The sequence below is a fragment of the Myxine glutinosa genome, chromosome 5 (assembly GCF_964187855.1).
Source record: "Myxine glutinosa chromosome 5, kmMyxGlut1.1, whole genome shotgun sequence".
NCBI lineage: Eukaryota > Metazoa > Chordata > Myxini > Myxiniformes > Myxinidae > Myxine > Myxine glutinosa.
In genome coordinates, this window is record NC_136265.1 from 173,453,154 (window position 1) to 173,472,922 (window position 19,769).

Genomic DNA, 19,769 nt, shown 5'->3' on the forward strand with positions numbered 1-19,769 from the left:
AGCGAGGTTGCAAAAGCTGCTGACAAAGGCACGTAACAAATTGGGAGGGCCATGTCCTCACATCACCCCCGTCCTTTACAAGCTTCACTGGCTCCCCATCCCCCAGAGAATCCAGTACAAAATCCTCCTCTTGACATACAAAGCCCTCCATAACCTGGCCCCATCCTACCTGGCTGACCTCCTCTCCAGACACACTCCCACCCGCAACCTCCGCTCTGCTGGTACCAACCTCCTGACCCCCTCCATCCGGACCAAATTCAGATCCTGGGGGGACAGGGCCTTCTCCATCGCTGCTCCCACCCTCTGGAACTCACTACCTCACACCATCAGAGACTCCTCCTCACTCACCACATTCAAAACATCACTAAAGACCCACCTGTTCAACACTGCATTCAACATTCAACCCACAGCATCTAACCCTGACTATCTCTTCTCCTTCTCCCTCCTTTTGCTTTAAATATTTCCCTACTGATTCTTGTCTTTTTGCAATTGTTGTTTTCATGTATTGTTATGCATTATGTTTTCCACTCTGTCAAAGCGCCTTTGGGCTTCTGGAAAAGCGCTATACAAAATAAATGAATTATTATTATTATTATTATTATGGGGCACAGACTGGGGAGCGCTTAATGGCGTCGCTTGGAAGGGAGCCTGCCAAAATGAACGGAAGGGCCTACTCTTATTTGATTGACACAATGCAGATGCAATTATTGGGAATGGCCTTATCTAAACACATATTATGAAATAATTGACGTCCTATGGTGACCTACGTGTTGCTTGTGGCCTACCTATGGGGTGCTACCTTTAACCTTCAATGATGTGATATATACAAGTGTGGGTTCTCAAAACCGCAACAATATATATATAAACATACATACATACATACATACATACATACATCCATACATATATATATATATGTATATATATATACACAAAGAATTAAGTTAAGCACCCCCCCCGTTTTTTTACAACCTCGCACATTACAAGTTTGTTGTCGTCAAAACAGTGTAATATACCCATGTTATTGCTATATATTCTGGAGAAGTGATATTATGGTCACATAAAAACATAACAATCATGCCGTTTTCAATATTTTATTCTGAATAATTTAAGGTGAAATTTTTTGGGAATTTTAGGCATATTTTCACCTCAATTTAAGTATGGAGCTATAGGTCCATCACGGACAGTGTGGATGACGTTTATGTTTTCTAACGTACAGTCATTGTTCTGAGAAGACCTCTAGCGATCTTTGCGTCAATAACGTGTGTAGGACCCACGTGATCGGATCACTGACTCAACCCTACGTCTCATAGACCCTGTAAGCCGTCGTATGCGTTGCTGTGGCAGGTTGTTCCATTCCCGATGTAATGCACGTTCCAATTCATCCAGATTGGCTATTGGAGGGACCATCTTCGCAATTTGTCGTCCCAACATGTCCCGAACGTGCATTACATCGGGAATGGAACAACCTGCCACAGCAACGCATACGACGGCTTACAGGGTCTATGAGACGTAGGGTTGAGTCAGTGATCCGATCACGTGGGTCCTACACACGTTATTGACGCAAAGATCGCTAGAGGTCTTCTCAGAACAATGACTGTACGTTAGAAAACATAAACGTCATCCACACTGTCCGTGATGGACCTATAGCTCCATACTTAAATTGAGGTGAAAATATGCCTAAAATTCCCAAAAAATTTCACCTTTAATTATTCAGAATAAAATATTGAAAACGGCATGAATGTTATGTTTTTATGTGACCATAATAGCACTTCTCCAGAAAATATAGCAATAACATGGGTATATTACACTGTTTTGACGACAACAAACTTGTAATGTGCGAGGTAGTAAAAAAACGGGGGGGGGTGCTTAACTTAATTCTTTGTGTATATATATATATATATATATATATATATATATATATATATATATATATATATTGTTGCGGAACCCGACGTCGGCCTATGGTTCCCCTTCGAGGGGGGATTAAGCCCCTCGTCTGTTACTGACCGACGTGGTCCCGGGGGTATGACGCCACGCCCGGTCGGCGCTGGATAGGGTTTTAGGCCCACAAGTCCTATGACCTAAATACCAGCGCTTCCCGGTACGCGAAGGAACACCCCCCGCTCACGGCCGCAGCGTAATGGATGTTGCGCCGAGCGAAGCGAACCGCGGCGTGAGCCGTTTACCAAGACTAGACCCGATCCTGAAACGTTGGCCAAATCGTGCCACAGATATTCAATGAGGGAAAAGACAACGACGACACGGATGTGAAGAAGAGGAAGACGAAGGCAAAAAGGTTTGAACTACGACTATTATTTATTACTATTTACAGGACCAAAAGAAACCAAGGAAGAAGGAAAGATAATAAAATAATGACAGAAGGAATCAAGGAGACACAGTGAAATGCTAGCTTATCTACACAGGCTTAACTTATACCCCAAGACAGAACAAACAAAGACGGACTCACACGAATGGGGAATTTGCAGGCAGGAATGATTGGAAGGAGGAATGGGAAGGTTCAGCTGGGGCAGATGGTTCGGGCTTGATCCCGCACGGGACGTCGGGCTGGACCTCGACGGCCACCGATGCCACCGCAATCTGGCTCCCGCTGGGTAACGGGTCGAAGCTGCCTGGTGGAGTCAACGCTGCTGGTGGAGCCAAAACTGCTTGTGGAGCCAACTTCTGGTGGAGCCAACTTCTTAACGGGCGCAACTCTCCGTGGGGATCCCTTCCTCTGCCTTTACCAAGCTCGTCTGGACTCTTCTCTCAAACGCAACCACCTTGGACTCCTCTCTCAAACGCAACCACCTTCGACTCCTTGCTCAAACGCAACCACCTTCGACTCCTTGCTCAACTCCTAGGCTTCCGTGCGCGCTTATATCGCCCTCGGGCGATCAAGCCGCCGGCCTCCAGGACATGCCCATCGGAGAGGTCGCCTCGGCCCTGATTGGTGGGCACGGGCTCTCTGGCTCCACCCTTGATGACGATCGGCGGGCCACGCCCTGGATTCGGCGGCTCCTCCCCCTTCTTCTCCGAGCCCACCTCGTGGCTAATGGAGTCACGGTGAAAACCGCCCAGCAGCTGCGGCGAATGCAGTTGGCAATCGAGGCTTTGGGAATGGGGCTTTGGGAATAAAAGGGGATCTATCTATTTGAATTCGGTGCAATGGAGTGTCAATTAATGGAAGACAAAGCCTTAGCCTAATACACAGAATAAGGAAATAACTACCAACAAGCAGGGAATCTATGATTGGCTAAACGTGATTGTATTTGACCTAACTACGGGACGCCCTTTGACCTTTATACACAACAACTGGAGGAGGAGGGTCCACAATAAAACAATAATATATATATATATATCTATATATATCTATATATATATATATATATCTATATATATATATATATATATATATATATATATATATATATATATATATCTATATATATATATATATATATATATATATATATATATATATATATATATTGTAACAGATGTGAGAATCCTGTAATTTTTGTAAATACCACCCTTTGTAAATGTCATGATCTGTGTAAATACCTCCATAATTGTAAAGGTCAAAGGTCGTCCCCCTTAGTTAATTCATTGCATACACCTAGCCAATCTTAGAACCTCTAAATAGTTATTCCATTATTATGTGTTCCAGTTTAAGGCTCTGTCGCAGTGAAATGTCACGGTGAATCCATCCTTTATGTTGTCTGGAGCCCAGTAATTGACACTCCATTGCACCGAATCAAATAAGGATACAAGCCCAGGGCGCGCCACGAGGGGCGGGGCTGTTCGGCTCCATGCCCAAATAAGGATACAAGACCATGGCATTGCCATATAAGGCCACAAATCAGAGCACGGGGGGGGGGCGGTACCCAAAACGGCCGAGGGCGTGTCACACCCCCGCTTGAGAGAGACCAGAGGAGATACCAGAGGACACGAGAGAGAACGTGCTGCTGAACTGGTATGAGGAAAGAACATATGAGAAGAGAACGTGCTGCTGGACGGGTACGAGAGCTGGGTGCGTGTTGAAGGAGCTGGGTTCGAGGCTGGAGATGAGAATCCCAGCACTACCGACAGAGACTTTGACTTTTATGTGCTTTTATTATAAAAGTATCAAAACACACATGGAAGGACACCGCAAAATTTTTACAAGAAAAAGAAAGTTGTACAAGCAAAAAGAATGTATATACATGTATATGTGGACATTGAGCGTAAGTATAATTTACAAAAACAAACTCAACACCTCATCTGTAAAACAATCGTCGTTCACATTGCCGAAACTTATCCGGGCCGACACTATTCCTTTGAAGCAAAACAGCACATTTTCATCTCTGCCACTCAATTTGATCTTTCTAGTTTTATATATTGCGAGTTTAGCAATTCCGCACAGAAAATTCAAGAAAGGGACCGCTGTCTTGTTCTTGGTGCCCCTTTCAATGCCATACACAAAAATTGCAACAGAAAAAACAAACTGAAATTTATAAAAGAGCTGTTGGAGGAAACAAAAAAGGGGTACCAATCTCTTACATTTCACAAAAGCATGGGTCACATTTTCAGCCTCTTCACAAAAAGGACAAACATTCAGTACAGAAGGATCAAACTTATTAAGTAAGTATTTGGTGACCAGGGCCTGATGAACTAGTCTCCAATTTAAGTCTCCGGTTCGACCTAAGGTTGGAGACCTATACATCTCTTTCCACACTGGAGATAGGAACGAATTAGCCGGAATGATCTCATCCCACCGATTTTTTAAAGGTTTTGTGAAACCCGGTATAAGCACCTCTTGGCATATCCCATAAATAACTTTTTTCCCCATCACATGGAACACACCGCAACCATCTGACTTTGAGAAGACACCCTGTTGTTTTTTTGAGGTGACTTGGAGCTCGGGGAAATAGAGACGAGAGTCCACCACTTCATCTGCCCCAGTCCACCCGATATTTAATTCCCTGAAAGTTTTAATCACAACTCTCAAAACTTTGTCCACCATTCTAGATGACCGAACCCCCACTTTTGATGTGAGAGAACCGGTGGATAACCATCCATTTAGGGAAGGCTTCATCAGGTCTCGCACTGTGTTTATTCCATTACAGGTGAAGCAATGCATAAATGACCTGGAGGTTGAAATTTCAGGGAATAAAGGATTCAGAACCAATGGCTCATGCATATATTTTTTTGTATCATAGGACACCTCTAATCGTTGTATTCCAAGGACTTGCCAGGCATTCAGAAGGCTCTGATGAAACTCGGGGAGCAGAGTCGTGTTGACATGCTGCAGGTCCATGAGGAAGAGCTCTCGGTCATACTTCAACCCATCTGCTTCCTGCAGCCAAGCGTTTGTGAGAGGCCGCCACGGGACAGACTCACCATACAATAAACGCTTTATCATCCACATGCGGAAAGCCATTATCCGACTCGGAACATGTATCAAGCTTTGGCCACCTGCATTTCGGGGTCTGCACACCGTGTCTGGTCCAAGCCAATGGTGGCCTCCCCAGAAAAACTGAGTTAGAACCCTCTGAATGCCTGTGACCAAGTATCTCGGAGGTTGGAGGGGGATAACTTTATGCCAAATAAAAGGAACCACCAGGTTATTTATTATTGTCACCCTTGCCTTAAGCGATAGAAGGTGGTGCAACCGTTTCCATCTAGCCAGTTTCTGCTTAATTCTTTCCAAGAAACCCTCCCAATTTTTTTGTTCATATGCTTGGACTCCGAGAAATAACCCTAAATATTTAAACCCCTCTTTGTTCCACTGCATTCCTCCTGGTAACACAGGCAGAGCTGAGGAAGGTGGACTGGGGCCCACCCATAAGGCAACACTTTTGTTCCAATTTACTTTTGCCGTGGAGGCGAGCTCAAACTGGGACAGACATCGAAAGACCTCACCCACATCATTTTGGCTGGAAACAGCAACACAAATGTCATCCGCATAAGCTGAAGTAACCATTTTGTGGTTTTTTGTTAAGGAGACTCCTTCCACTGAGTTTCGGAGCAAAGCTAGTAAAGGTTCGACCGAGAGACTGTATAGCATTCCTGAAAGCGGGCAGCCCTGACGGATGCCTCGCTGAAAGGGAAAAGGGCAACATAAGCTGTTGTTTACCTTCAACAGACAGGATGCATTTTCATACAACAACTTAACATAGGAAACAAAATTTTGTCCAAAACCAGCTCTCTGTAGTACAGCAAACAAAAAAGAATGGTCAACACTGTCAAAAGCTTTTTCTTGATCTAAAAGAACCAAACCAAAACCATGAGATGTAGTACGACCGAGACTGATCAAGTCTCTCACCAAAAAAATGTTATCGTAAATAGAACGCTCAGGAACACAATAAGACTGATCAATATCAATCAAAAGGGGGATGACTTCCTTTAGACGTATCGCGAGCACTTTCGACAATATTATATAGTCCGTATTTAGGAGTGACACAGGCCGCCAATTTGTGGCGTCTTGCAAGTTCCCTTTTTTTGGAAGGAGACACAAAACTGACCTCCGGCAACTTAGTGGCAATTCACCTTGTTCAAGGCTATCATGAAGGATGTCAAGTAGAGTAGGGCCTAGAATGTCCCAAAAGGCCTTGTAAAATTCAACTGGGAGGCCGTCAAGTCCAGGGGCTTTCCCATCTTGAATTCCTTTAAGAGCAACAGTAAGTTCTCCGAGAGAGATGCCAGGCTCCAGTTGTTGTCGCTGGTCTTCAGACAAAGATTGGAGCAGTTCAAACATCTCGTTTCTGTTTTCCTGGTTCACAGTTCTCAAGGCAAACAGCTTTGAATAAAAGTTTCGTAATTCATCTTTGATGTCACTTTGAGAAGACAGAAGCGCACCGGCAGAAGAGCGCAAAGCGTGAATTTGTTGAGGGGTCTTGGCTGTCTTTTCCAGGTTGAAAAAGTCTTTGTTTGGTTTGTCAAGTTGGATATTGTCCATTCGCAGTCGGACGAAAGCACCAGATGCACGCTCTCTCACCATTTCAGCCAGTAGTGTTCTTTTCTCTGACAACTGCTGGACATTTTCGTTGGACATTCCAGATTTCTGCTCACAATAAAGTATATCGTTTTTTAAGGCAGTTATCACACCGAGTGTGTTACAGGTATTATAACGACAGTATTGCTGGCAAAAACACTTAATTTGGGATTTTGTGCAATCCCACCATTGCCTCAAATTTAGGTAGGAAAACTTTTGCATTTCACATTCCTTCCATACCATTCTGAATGCTTCTTTGAAATGCTCACTTTGTAAAAGTTTGACATTGAAAGTCCAATATGCACTTCTACACACGTGATGAGGTAGGCCACATACATCAACAACCATGTGATGATCAGAAAAACCAGATGGCCTTATATATGAATTCTTGACAAGATTTACCTTATCATGGTTAACATAAATTCTATCCAAACGAGCCATTGTCAAAAGATTTCTTGCGGCACAAACCCACGTGTACTGCCGGATATTAGGGTTCTGTACACGCCACACATCCACAAGTTGAAATTTTTTAATGAGCTGTGCCAAAGGCCTTGCACTCGGTGGATGAGGCTCAGGAGTGTTTCTATCAAGTTGTGGGTTGAGGGTACAGTTGTAGTCTCCCCCCAAGCAAACCAACATGGACAGGTCAATAGTGCTTAAAAAACCTGCTAACTTGTGAAGAAAAGCACTTCTTGCAGAGTTCGCACTAGGGCAGTATACATTAGTCGTGCAAATCTTTTGGTTACCGCTGACAAACTCCACAGATAGTAAATGGCCCTTGCAAATTTCTCTACATCTGATCTCCAACGGCTGGAGTCTAGGATGTAAGACTACTGCAACACCAGCCTTGGCATCAACAAAAGCACTGGAGAAAAAGTGACAACCTTTAAAGATATTACGCCACTCAACCTCAGAAGACTGATTTGCATGCGTCTCTTGTAACATCAGCACATCAATTTTTTCATTCTGAAACATTTGAAACACCTGGAGGCGACGCACACAACTGCGACCACCGTTGATGTTTAAGGATGCTACTTTTATCTCCACTCTGTTAACTATTCATAAAGTTCCTTGCCCGCTAGAGTTACACATTTTCTTAGCCTCTGGAATTGAGGTTCTGACATGTTAACCTGATAAGGTTCACGAATCATGTTCTTTGCAGTCAAAATAAAATCATGCAGATTCGGAAAGTAGTCTGATTTTTACATGTCTTTTCCTGAACGTTTCTTCAAGGAACTTGATAACATTTTCTTGAGAAACCATGGTGATGGTATTGTAATCACACGCCTCACTCTCTTGAGCACTTGAAGCACTAAAGAGTGGAGTAGAAGAGGTTTCATCAGAATCAAGTGCTTCGTCTTGATCTGCATCTTTTCCTCCTATTTGTTGAACACTTAGTTTTGGAAACAGCAATTCTACAGGGCCAAGGACCTCCGCGCTCTTTGCAGACCCTTCCAAATTTACCATATCCTCTGTGGCTATAAGTATGTCCCCCACCTCATCATCCCTTTCATTTTTATCTGTCAGGGAAGGGTTAACGTTATCCTCACAGTCGCAAGGACTTTCCCCTTTATCTATTTTTTCCTCACTAGCAGATCCAGCTGCTAACTCGTCTGAGCGAGTTTGGTTATCAGGACAAGGACTTACCACATCCTGAGAGGATCGACTATTTTCTGGGTCATACTCAATCTCAGCAAGTGGTGCCAGCGAATCTTCCTCATGTACACACACTTCCTGTACCATCTCCATTACCGCCAAGGAGTTTCCGGTGTATGCCTCACCCTGGAGGTCCTGCGAACCTGACACGATCTGAATCTTATTTTGTTTTTCTTCGGAATCACAGGATTCATCACTTAAACGCTTCTGACCTTTTTTCCTGGTGTCCACTACGGATACTTCCATGGTATCGGCCGCACTGTCATGTACCGTGGACGAAATGAGAGAGGGTTCAACCACTTTTATTCCCACCTTAAGTGGAGGGGCAGGGTTAGTCACCTCACGTTCTAAGTCTATCACTCCCTCCCCCACCCCCCCCCCCCCGGTCGGGGGGGACGGGTCTGGCGCTTCACTCACCGCAGTCGGTGCGGTGGGTGGATTAACCACTCGATCCGCCTCCTCCCCTTCATGGTGCGGTGAAGAGGAGTCGCTCCTCACCAATCCTCCGCGTTCCTGCGGTTTAACCGCATTGGGACAGGCACTCCTCACATGCCCGTAAGCCCCACACTCGAAACACATCATAGCCTCCGAGGAGGCATACATTTTGTATTCAAAGCCGTTGATTTTCACACTCAACACGACATTGAGCGTTTTTACATTTGCAGGCAGTATCATGTACACCACTCTCTTAAAGGACATGACATGTTTGAATCGATCGCAAACATTTCGCATCGGCACCATCGAAATCCTCGATACGACCTTACTGAACTTGTTTAATTGTTCACGTAACTCCTCATTTCTAATAAATGGCGGGATATTACTGATGTTAATCTTTACCGTCGGGGCTTGTAAAGCGAACACAGAGAGGAACGTGTTCGGTTCAATGAACAAGCCTTGTTCGACTACACTCGCTACCATGTGCTCCTCGGACAAAAAAAACGACAAATTTCTTATTCATACGAGAGGCAGCGCGAATACTGTGTGCACCAACGATGTTTCCAATGGCGGAAAGCACATCGTTAATTTCCACCTCGTTGGGAGGAACACAAGCTAGCCCGTGTTTACGAGTTAGCGATTCGTACGTATCAATGTGGAAACGTTTGCCCGCCATTCTAACTCGACCAAAGAAAAGTTCGTAGCCAAGAACCGAGAGAACCCAATGTTTGTCGAACACCAACAAACAGATCAAATTCCCCCCCCCCCCCCCCCTTGTCCGGCCCGGACAAGAGGGTATCAAACCTAAATAATCGAGCTAAAGTAAATAAAAAACGTGCGTTCTAAGCACAAAAATGGCTTACAAAGCGCCGTCAAAGCCAGTAGGCCGCACCCAACAAGGGCCCGCTCTCAATCCTCTCTCTCTCGAAGACAAGGGTGCAGAACGGATGAAAACACAATGCCGAAGCACACAGGATGGAGAAGGAGAGGGAGGGGGGGCAGGGGAGGGGAGGGGAAAAACGCAACGGGCTCACCAAAGCACAGAGCAGTTGCTCACAGCCGCCATGACGCCACACCCAACGCACCGACAGCCGATAGGTGGCGACAGAGAGAGAGAGAGAGAGTCGTGGGTCGGGACACAACCTCGCTGGAGGAACGAACCTCCTGCCATCCCTATCATCATTCCCCGTGTAAGTCTGATTGTCGTCCATCCTTTATGTTGTCTGGAGTATAAGTAAGACTGTATAGGTAAGCTAGAAATTGCTCTGTGTCCTTCTGATCCTTCCATTTCCCTGTAAATTGCATTTCATTTCTTTTCTGCTTTGGTGGTGTGTAAATAATTAATAAATCCTGTTCTTCCTACCTTGCCTTCTTTCCTTCACATCCGTTCGTCCTTGTCTTTTCCATCATTGAATACCTGTGGCACGATTTGGCCAATGCATAAGAATCGGGTCTAGTTTCTGTTAATGGTTCGAGCCGCGGCTGCTAATCCGCTCGGCAAATTAACATCTTGTCCGCGGTCTCGAACGAGGTTGCTCAGCTGCCTCTCTGGAGGGAGCTGGGCAGCTTCAGGACTCACGTCGGTCAGTCACAGACAAGGGGATTAATTCCCCCTTGGTAAGGGAAAAAGTGGCCGACATTGAGATCCGCAAGAAGATATATATATACTGTAAAATATATACTGTATATATACTGTATATATACTGTATGTATACTGTATTTACACTGTATTTACACTGTATTTACACTGTATTTATACTGTATCTATACTGTATATATTATTGTAAGTATATTTTATCTGTTGTGGAAATGAGATGGAACTAGAACGGCATTCTTCGAGATCGTGACGTCAACCGATATACCTCCGCCCACGTTATTACATCATTATACATATTGTACCAAATTTGATTTAAATCCTTCAACTGTTCTCAAGTATCACATTTTTACCTTACATGACCTCCGACCTTTGACGCCAAAATTGAATAAGTTCATCTTTTAATCATAAAATATATTTATACTAGGTTTAGTCAAAATCACATCACTGGTTCACAAGTTAGCGCAGCAACATAATTTTGACCTAACGGGACCTCTGACCTTTGACCTCTTGGCCCCTTAATGTAATCCATTTATCCTTACATCATTATACATACTTGTTCCAAGTTTGACTTAGTTCCCTTCAGCCGTTAAGTTATCACGGTAACAAAAACATATTACAGAAACTGACCATTGATCTTTGACCTCTGGATGCAGAAAACAAATCATTGCATCATAGTACTGTTACGGATTCGTCACTTCCGTTGTTGTGGTTTTCATCCACTGTAAACATTTTTGATTCCATGTACTATTATTGTTGTCGTTTAAGGGAGATAGAGATTACTATTTTCAAAAGGTAAAAAAGTTAATGTTTTAAATGAAACCGGAACCGGACGACAACGAAGAGGACGAGGAGGAAGAGAAGGTGGAGCGAGTGAGTCAGACAAGAAGCCGAGCTGCTTCGAGGTCTGGAGCGAACGATTGGCGAACGAGGGTCACGAGTGAACTTTGGGTTTCCCAGGAAAGGGATTCCTGTGACAGAGTTGTTATCGCTGTGACAGATCAATCTGCGTGTCAGGTTTTGCGGTTGATTCCGAGGAGAATCATCGTAGTGCCGTTATGCCTCGAGAACAGGCCGTCGGCCATTTTGACTCACGCGCTTTGCGCATCGTTCAAGGTTTTTCACTTCGCTTCAACCATTCTCACCGCATCCAGACATTAATTTGGTGTGCGTGTGTAACGTGGATTTTGAGTGGGAAATCTGCGGTTCGCCGATTTGGAGCCGTGGAACGTCCATACCCAAGGGTGTGATTTCCCAGTCGCCTTGAGGGCACCTTCGCCCATCTTTGGCAGTGTAACTGCCAACCCAACGGGATTCTGGTCTCGATATGACATCGTACGTACGATCACTGGAGTGGATCGACTTTGGCTTGAAGCCGGAATCAACTTTGGCTTGAAGCCGGGAATAGAGACACTGGGAATCTTCTTCTTTTCGTTCACTTGGAGCACAGTGAGTTATATTGTATGAACCTGATGGTACCATCATAGGACATATATATTGGTTGTACATTTGATTACTATTGTTGTTGTGCTGTTATTCTTGTGTGATCTTAATACAATACTTGTTTGTTGGTAACAATTGGTGTGGTTTCACCATTGATCTTTGACATACAGAATAACACATCTTTCTGCCGTGACTCCTCTCGGGGCTCGGAGGTACACCGTGACCGGGGTTTGGGGAGGAGCACGTAACAGTACATACTTGTACCAACTTTGGTCAAAATCCCATCACTAGTTCACAAGTTATTGTGGTAACAGGGTTTTTTTTTAACCCAACATGACCTTTTTCTCAATGTACCTTTGACCTAGTGACCCCAAAATCTAATCACTTCATCTTTACATAATTATACATACTTGCACCAAGTTTGTCTTTGATCCATTCAGCCATTCTCAAGTTATCGCGGTAACAATAACCTATCACGGACGGTTGGACGACCCAAAATAATAACGAGGGTCACGTGACTTTGTCCGTGGAGGCATAAAAATGTCAAAATATGTCATTCCTACCTTTTCATTCCTCATTTTTTTTATTTCTTTGGAATTCCCTTCCGACCTTTTTTTGACTTGTAATCAAAAATAAAGAAGAAATTGGAGAGTGAGAGGTTGGGGAGGGGGATGTGGTAAGTGAACGAAAATTTCATCAGTTACGCCAAGTGAAATTTCCCCTCATGTGGAAAAATGATTAAAAGAGGCAAAAGAGGCAAAAGAGGCATGTGGCGATACCGCAAGAATTCATAATGTGTGGAACGCTTTGATTGAATAATATTGACTACAAAACAACATTATTCATCCATTGCAGGAGCGTGATGGAGATGGACCTAGAATTTGGTGAATTGGCAAAGGATCTTCAATGACAACAGGATAAAAATCACTCAAAAGGGGGTCATCTATTTATTATGTGCGCAAAATGATGGTACCCATCCTCTTATGTTCATCATCTGAACTTTCTCACAATTCCTCAAAATTAATCATTCATACACGCGCGCATGCACGCGCGCACACACCCTCCTCATGAGTACGCATTAAATAGATAGCCCCAAAGCCAGCAGGTCTCAGGAACTAAAGCAAGCAAAACCTGACTTACCAAGAATAGCGACAACCTCTTCGTCCTGAATGACCTCAAGTGAACCCGAGACGACGAAGCACAAAGTATCGACGCTCTCTCCTGCATGATAGATGAGATCTCCAGGTGCGCAGTGGTGCGTCTGGAACTCGACGGCGAGCGCGCGCAGGCAGCTGTCGCTCGCGAGGCGAAACGCTGGGTGTTCATTGAACACCTTGCGGTTCAGGTGCACGCAGATGTCAGCACGCATGTCTTTCGGGCAAATTTGGAGAACCTAGCAGGGTGCATCAGCGTGACAACATCACATGGAATGTCCAATACCTTATGGTCATCTGGCATTCAAACAACGGAAACTCAAATAAAAAAGCAAGTTATTCCACTCAAAATTAATTATATTCAGTTCATGCAAAACTTGGCACAATCTAAATCTACCTGGTTGCAAAACGGCTGAGGAATAGCCACACTCCTTGGAATGGTCACCGTCGCTTCATTCATTGTTGTTGCATCCACAATCGCGTGAAACAAGCTTACAAACTAGAACGGCACTCAGTAGAGAGAATACATACATACCTCCACCTGGTTGGCCATATCACTCAATGGTGAAGAATCACTTTAAAAAAAATTATACCAGTCGGATCTTCACCAAAATCGAATCTATTTGACCTTGTCACACATACAACCGGTCCACCAAGTTTCGTCCAAATCCATCCACAACTTTTTGAGATTTTGTTCACAAACAAACAAACGGACAAACGGACAGACTGGATTTGGACGAAACTTGGTGGACAGGTTGTATGTGTGACAAGGTCAAATAGATTCGATTTTGGTGAAGATCTGAATATGAATTCGGATATGAGAATTATTTAATTTTTAAGTGACTCTTCACCATTGAGTGATATGGCCAACCAGGCGGAGGTATCCCTGTTACCAGACAACAACGCAATACAAATAAATATTCTGTAATACCTCTCGTGTCCACACCGTCAAATGTCTACCAAGAACATTTCAAATGAGCAAACTGAGTCCAATTATAATCAACATGTTAAAGTAAATCTGGCTTGACACTTACATTAGTGGGAGATCTGACAATTCCCTTTGCTCAAAGCCGTTTTATTTTTTACAGGATGTCACTTGGGCCGCAGCGGTGTCCCGATTGGGCTGTATGCTCCCCGCAGGCCGAGTAGACACTGCTCTGGGCTGTCCGTCCACCTCGTATGTGTCGTGGAAGCCAATCTCATTTTTAGATGTCTGTGCTTCCTCTTCTTAATTGTCTCAAGTACTTTCTCATAAACCTAGCCTTTCACAGCAATTTGTATTTCAAAATTCACCATTGTTTAGTGTGCAGGAGGAGGAAGAGGATGCCAAGTTGTGTGCTGAATGTCAACCCGTTCGACTCTGCTTGCCTTCCTACCTGGTTGAAAAGCTGTTTGCTGCTGGTGATGCTTTGCTGCGGTTCGGGAGAGACCGAGGTGGTGACTTGAGTGGGGTTGAAGGTGGCACGGCTGCTCAGGTAACTTCGCGAGTGGCTTGGGCGGTGGCCAGGGCTGCCTTAAACATTTGTAGATCACAGACTACTTGTTTGGTATATTTTCAAATACTAGTAAATTGGTGTAAACATCAAATCTTTCCTTTTCTCCAAGGGCCTGATCTCAGACCATTCGTTAAAATTCAGATGGGGTCACTCTAACCCAGATATGCTGCTTCTGCTTCTCCAAAAATGGATGGAGGCCCTCAATATCAGACAGGAGACCAGGGCTGTCTCAGATGCATACAGGTTGTGGACAAAAAAAAATGGAAACACCTGGATAAATGAGACACCAAGCAACGGTTTCCACAAAGGTGTGCTCCATGTGTTAATTAAGCAAATAACATGCTTAGGGTCATGCATAGAAATGCTGCACAGGCCTGGTTGCCTATAATTATGGCTAACATGTCTGCAAGAGGAGACCCCCCCTCAAAGCTCCCATCCACAGAGAGCATGTGGTTGCCAAATGGTTTGATGAGCAAGAGGAGACCTCAACACCCAATTAAATGACTTTACATCGGTGTTTCCATTTTTTTGTTCACTACCTGTATTTTGAGTATTTGATACAGTCTGGCATTCTTCCTTACTTTCCAAACTCTCTGCCTGTGGCATTCAAGGCCACCTCCACACATGGCTTACTGACTTCCTCTCCACTTGCAGCCAACATGTGGCACTCAACAGAATCCCCTCATCTCCTATTCCTGTCAAGACTGGAGTGCCCCAAGGCAGTGTGCTGGGCCCAGGCCTATTCCTCATCTTCATCAACGATCTCTCTGACTCTCTGGAAAATCATCTTTACATCTTTTTGATGACTCCACCCTCTGCCATGACATCCCTCCATCTTTCAGATAGGCAGGCAGCAGCCTCTTCCCTCTGTGCGGACCTTGATAGGATCACAAGCCATGATCTTTCTTGGGGAAACCACAGAGTTTCCAGTTTGCCCTTCCACTTCTGTGATTGAGAGTTTGCGGCTGTACCATCTTGTTCACCCAGTGTCGTCTCCCTTATCCTCACTTTTCCACAAATCTTTATTCCTCGAAGTCTCCCTCTATTTTGTCCCTCAACCCTGCTGTTGGGTTAGTGTGCCCCACCCTCTATTCCTACTGTTCTTTTCGTTCTGTCACATCCTGAACCATTCCGTGTTCTAACTCCTCCATGAGCCTCGACAAAAATAACTGCATTTATTAAAAATAATTGCTGTATTCTCAGACTCTTCATATATACATACAGACCATAGTTTCACCGAAAATGCGGAGTCGTTTTAAGGACGTCCATTTTGTTCACTACTTTGTGACATCTTTCCATTTGGGTTTAATCACGCAACTCACGAGGCTGATTCCACTGTGAACGGTGTTTCTCGAACTCCATTTTAATCCCACTCCAGTAGTGCTATGTTTGACACTTACAAGGTGTAGATGTCAAAGGTTGTAGTCTTTCCAACTCTCGGCTCGATTAAAAACTCATGTGGGCAAATTGAAATCTCAGATGTCAATTATTTGGTCTCACATTTCGGGAAAGAAACAACAAGGTTCTTTTCAAGCATTATGTTTGGTACATTTATTGAAAGTATATGTTGAATTTGACAAGACTATGAGCTTGATGTCTGATTTTTCAACTTGGTTTCTTTTTCAATTTTTGTTAATTTGGTTTCTCTCTGATTAGGAACAAATGAACAAGGGGTCATTCTAAACTCTGAAAGACCATTTACTTCTTTTTTTTTTCTTTCCAGGTAATCCTATATTGGTCAAAGAAAATTGCAGGTATGTTTTGATGGCAAGCAGTCTCAAAATAGAACCTCGTTAATGTGCTGAAATAATTTATGTGCAATCAAGGTACACTCAAAATACTTGGGTGTATTCATCCTCTGCTTTTAAAGGATGGCAGGATAAACCAAAACGGTGCTAGGTAGGCTGAACAGTTTACGTGGAGTCTTTTTCCGAAGCTTGAAACGTACCTTGACAACAAGTCAAATGCCAAGCAGCCACATGCCACATGCAGCATACCTTATTGCCCACCACCACTCCCCCCCTTCCCCCAGCATGCCGGTTCTCCTGCCTCCCTCTCTCAGCCCACCAAGCTCTCCTGCCACCTTGCCCCCCACTCCCCACCCGGCTCTCTGCTGCCCCCCCCCCCGCCCTTTTCTGCCTCCCCGAACTCTCCTGCCCCCCAGTCCGGCAGCTCTCCCCGACCCGCCGGCTCTCTTTCCCTTCCCCCCCCCCCCCCCACCCCGGCGGTTCTCCTGTCCTCTCCTCAGTTTTTCACGTCCCTCCCCTGCCACTCCTGCCACTTGGATAACCCCCGCTCTAGCATGGAAAACACCCCTCACCAAGGCCTGGCGGTTTTTCGAGCCCCCCCCCCCCCCCCTTCTCAGTGATGTTGATGAACTGTTATGTTTAATTAATGCGGTGATGATGAGGCACATGCGTGATGGGTCAGTTAAATGTCCTCCCCTTGTGTCCAAGTTCCTTACGTAATAATAATCTGCTTTGAGCAGCACCTCCTCTCCCGAATCAACTACTGTATTCACAACTTATGGGTCAATTAAATGCGGGAACCTGTCGAATTTTTAAACTCTCATTTTTCAAATTCTTTGCAGTGTGCTTGCTAATAAACAAATTAAAATGCTATTCCAGTAAAGCGACGGTGACGATGCTGCATAACAGACCTGACGTCCTTCAGATGAAGATGTAAAGCAGGCTCTCCAATCATCATGATCTAAATTATCAATGTTGTCAGGTCAGGTATGGGTGTATGCGCCGGAGCAGCGCATCGCCGCATCAACTTTCCGACGGTACTCCAGGGGCCTCCGCCTGGCCATCCCCCAGGCTGATGCCTGGCCCATCCCCATCTCCTTGAGATGCCGATCAACCTGCTGCAACCACGAGGCACGCAGTCGGCCCATTGGCCCCCTTCACTCACGAGGCTCCCCTGCTGAGAGTATCTGGGGAGCTGGATCAGCGTCCGGAAAATGAGCCACATGTCCATACAGCCACAGCTGACGCTCACGGACCATACAGGAAACAAATCTCATCTGAGTCTCTCTCAGCAACCGCTCGTTGGACACAAAGTCTGACCAGTGATAGCCAAGGATTCTCCAAAGAGACTTGGTTCCGGAGGAGTTAAGTCTCATTCTCTGGCTCTTGGTATGGGTCCAGGTCTCACATCCGTAGAGCAAGACTGGAAGCACCAAGGACTTAAAGACTCTGACTTTCGCCCTACTGCATAGATACCGACAGCGCAACACCCCATGATCCAGTGAATCCGTGAATCCATGAATCCCCAGGCCCGACCCAGATGTCTATCAACCTCTGGCTCCCAACATGCAGAGACATGAATAACACTGCCAAGGTAAGTGAATCTCTTCGTGACCTCAACATCTTCGCCACAAACAGGCACAGACAAGACAGCAGCATCCAAGATGTCATTGAAAGCCTGGATCTTGGTTTTGACCCAGGAAATCCATAATCCCAGCGGCTCCATCTCCTCATTAAGTGCCTGAAGGGCCCCCATAAGAATATCCAGTGTCTCCGCAAAGCTGACTGCATCATCTGCTAAATCAAGGTCAGAGATCTTGACACTCCCAAACGATGCACTGCAGCCTGACCTCTCCGACATCTTCCCCAGAATCCAGTCCATACAAGCCCTGAAGAGTGTGGGAGCCAGTACAGACCCCTGATGAACTCCAGTAACAACTGGAAATAAGTCAGAGATGGAGCCACCACACCTCACAGCATTCTCAGTACCAGAGTATAGCTCAGAGATCAGGTTGATTAGCGTTGGTTGCACCCCACGAAGACCAATAATGCTCCAGAGGGCATCCCGATTCACTAAATTGAACGCATTGTGGAGATCAACATAGGCTACACACAACATGGCACAAGCAGCCCCTGACAAAACTCTCGCTTGCGTTCGGCAAGGACATGAAGAGCAAGGATACAGTCAATCGTTGACGTCTTTGGTGTAAAGCCAGACTGCTCTGGTCGCTGGTGCTCGAGTAGATGGCAGCAAACCCTCTCAAGAATGATCCAAGCAAAGACCTTGCCCGGCACCGAGAGTAGCGTCACCCCTCGGTAGTTGGTGCAATCCTGGTGATCACCCTTCCCTTTCCAGAGGGGGACAACAAGGCCCCTCTTCCAGTCAGTTGGGATGATACCTGTGCTCCAAACAGAGCACAGAACTGCATGCAACGACTCAAGTACAGCATTTCCACCAGCCTTGAGAAGCTCAGCATGCATGCCACAAATCCCAGGAGCTTTGCTCCCTTTCAACCGGTTCACCGCCGCCTGTGTTTCCACAAGTGAAGATGGTTCACAGTTAATTGGGGGGGGGGGGGGGTCAGCATTTGGGATCGCAATACCCCTGACATACAACTAAACAGCCGGTGGGTCAGCCTGGGAAAGCCGCTCAAAGTAACCAGCCCAACGGGCCTTCACTTCAGACTCCTCTGTCAGGAGGCCACCACCCTCTGCTATAACCGCAGTACACCTAGGGACAGGCTTAGAGGAATGCAATGCACAGATTCCTCTGAAAGCAGGACGAGAATCCCATGTCCACAAGTGGTGCTCTATGCTTTCACAGATTCCTCGCACATAGGCCTCCTTGTCCACCCTCAGTGAACGTACAGTTTTACACCTCAGCTCCCGAAACAGTTCAGCTCTGCCATCAAGCCTAGCCCTGCAACTCTGGTCGATGGTATCGAGCGTCCCCTGAGAGACAAAGTTCTTCTTCGCCTGACGGTGGGTTCCAAGACAGCCACCGGCAACATCAAGGATGGTGGTCTTGAAGGCACTCCACAACTCCTCAGGATCCCCCAAAGCATCCAGACCCCCCCAAAACCCCACTCAACCTGCTCGCAAACTCCTCAGCTACCCTCTCCTCCTTGAGCTTGCCCACATCCAGCCTAGGCTGGGATGATAGCATTCTCTTGGATTTGAGCTGCAACTTCAGAGTTGCTACAACAAGCCTGTGATCAGTGTTGAGGAACTAAGCACTCCGGTAGACCCTGCAGTCCTGGAGCATCC

At 45.5% G+C, this 19,769-nt stretch overlaps 1 protein-coding gene across 1 annotated transcript in view; it reads right to left on the reverse strand.

Annotated features, from left to right (window-relative positions):
- LOC137426716 (voltage-gated delayed rectifier potassium channel KCNH1) overlaps positions 1–19,769 on the reverse strand; it is a 112,234-nt gene that overhangs the window by 9,799 nt on the left and 82,666 nt on the right. The window contains exon 10 of the mRNA XM_068115521.2: positions 13,245–13,497. Coding sequence (XP_067971622.2) covers positions 13,245–13,497 — 253 coding nt within the window. The remainder of the gene's footprint in view (positions 1–13,244; positions 13,498–19,769) is intronic.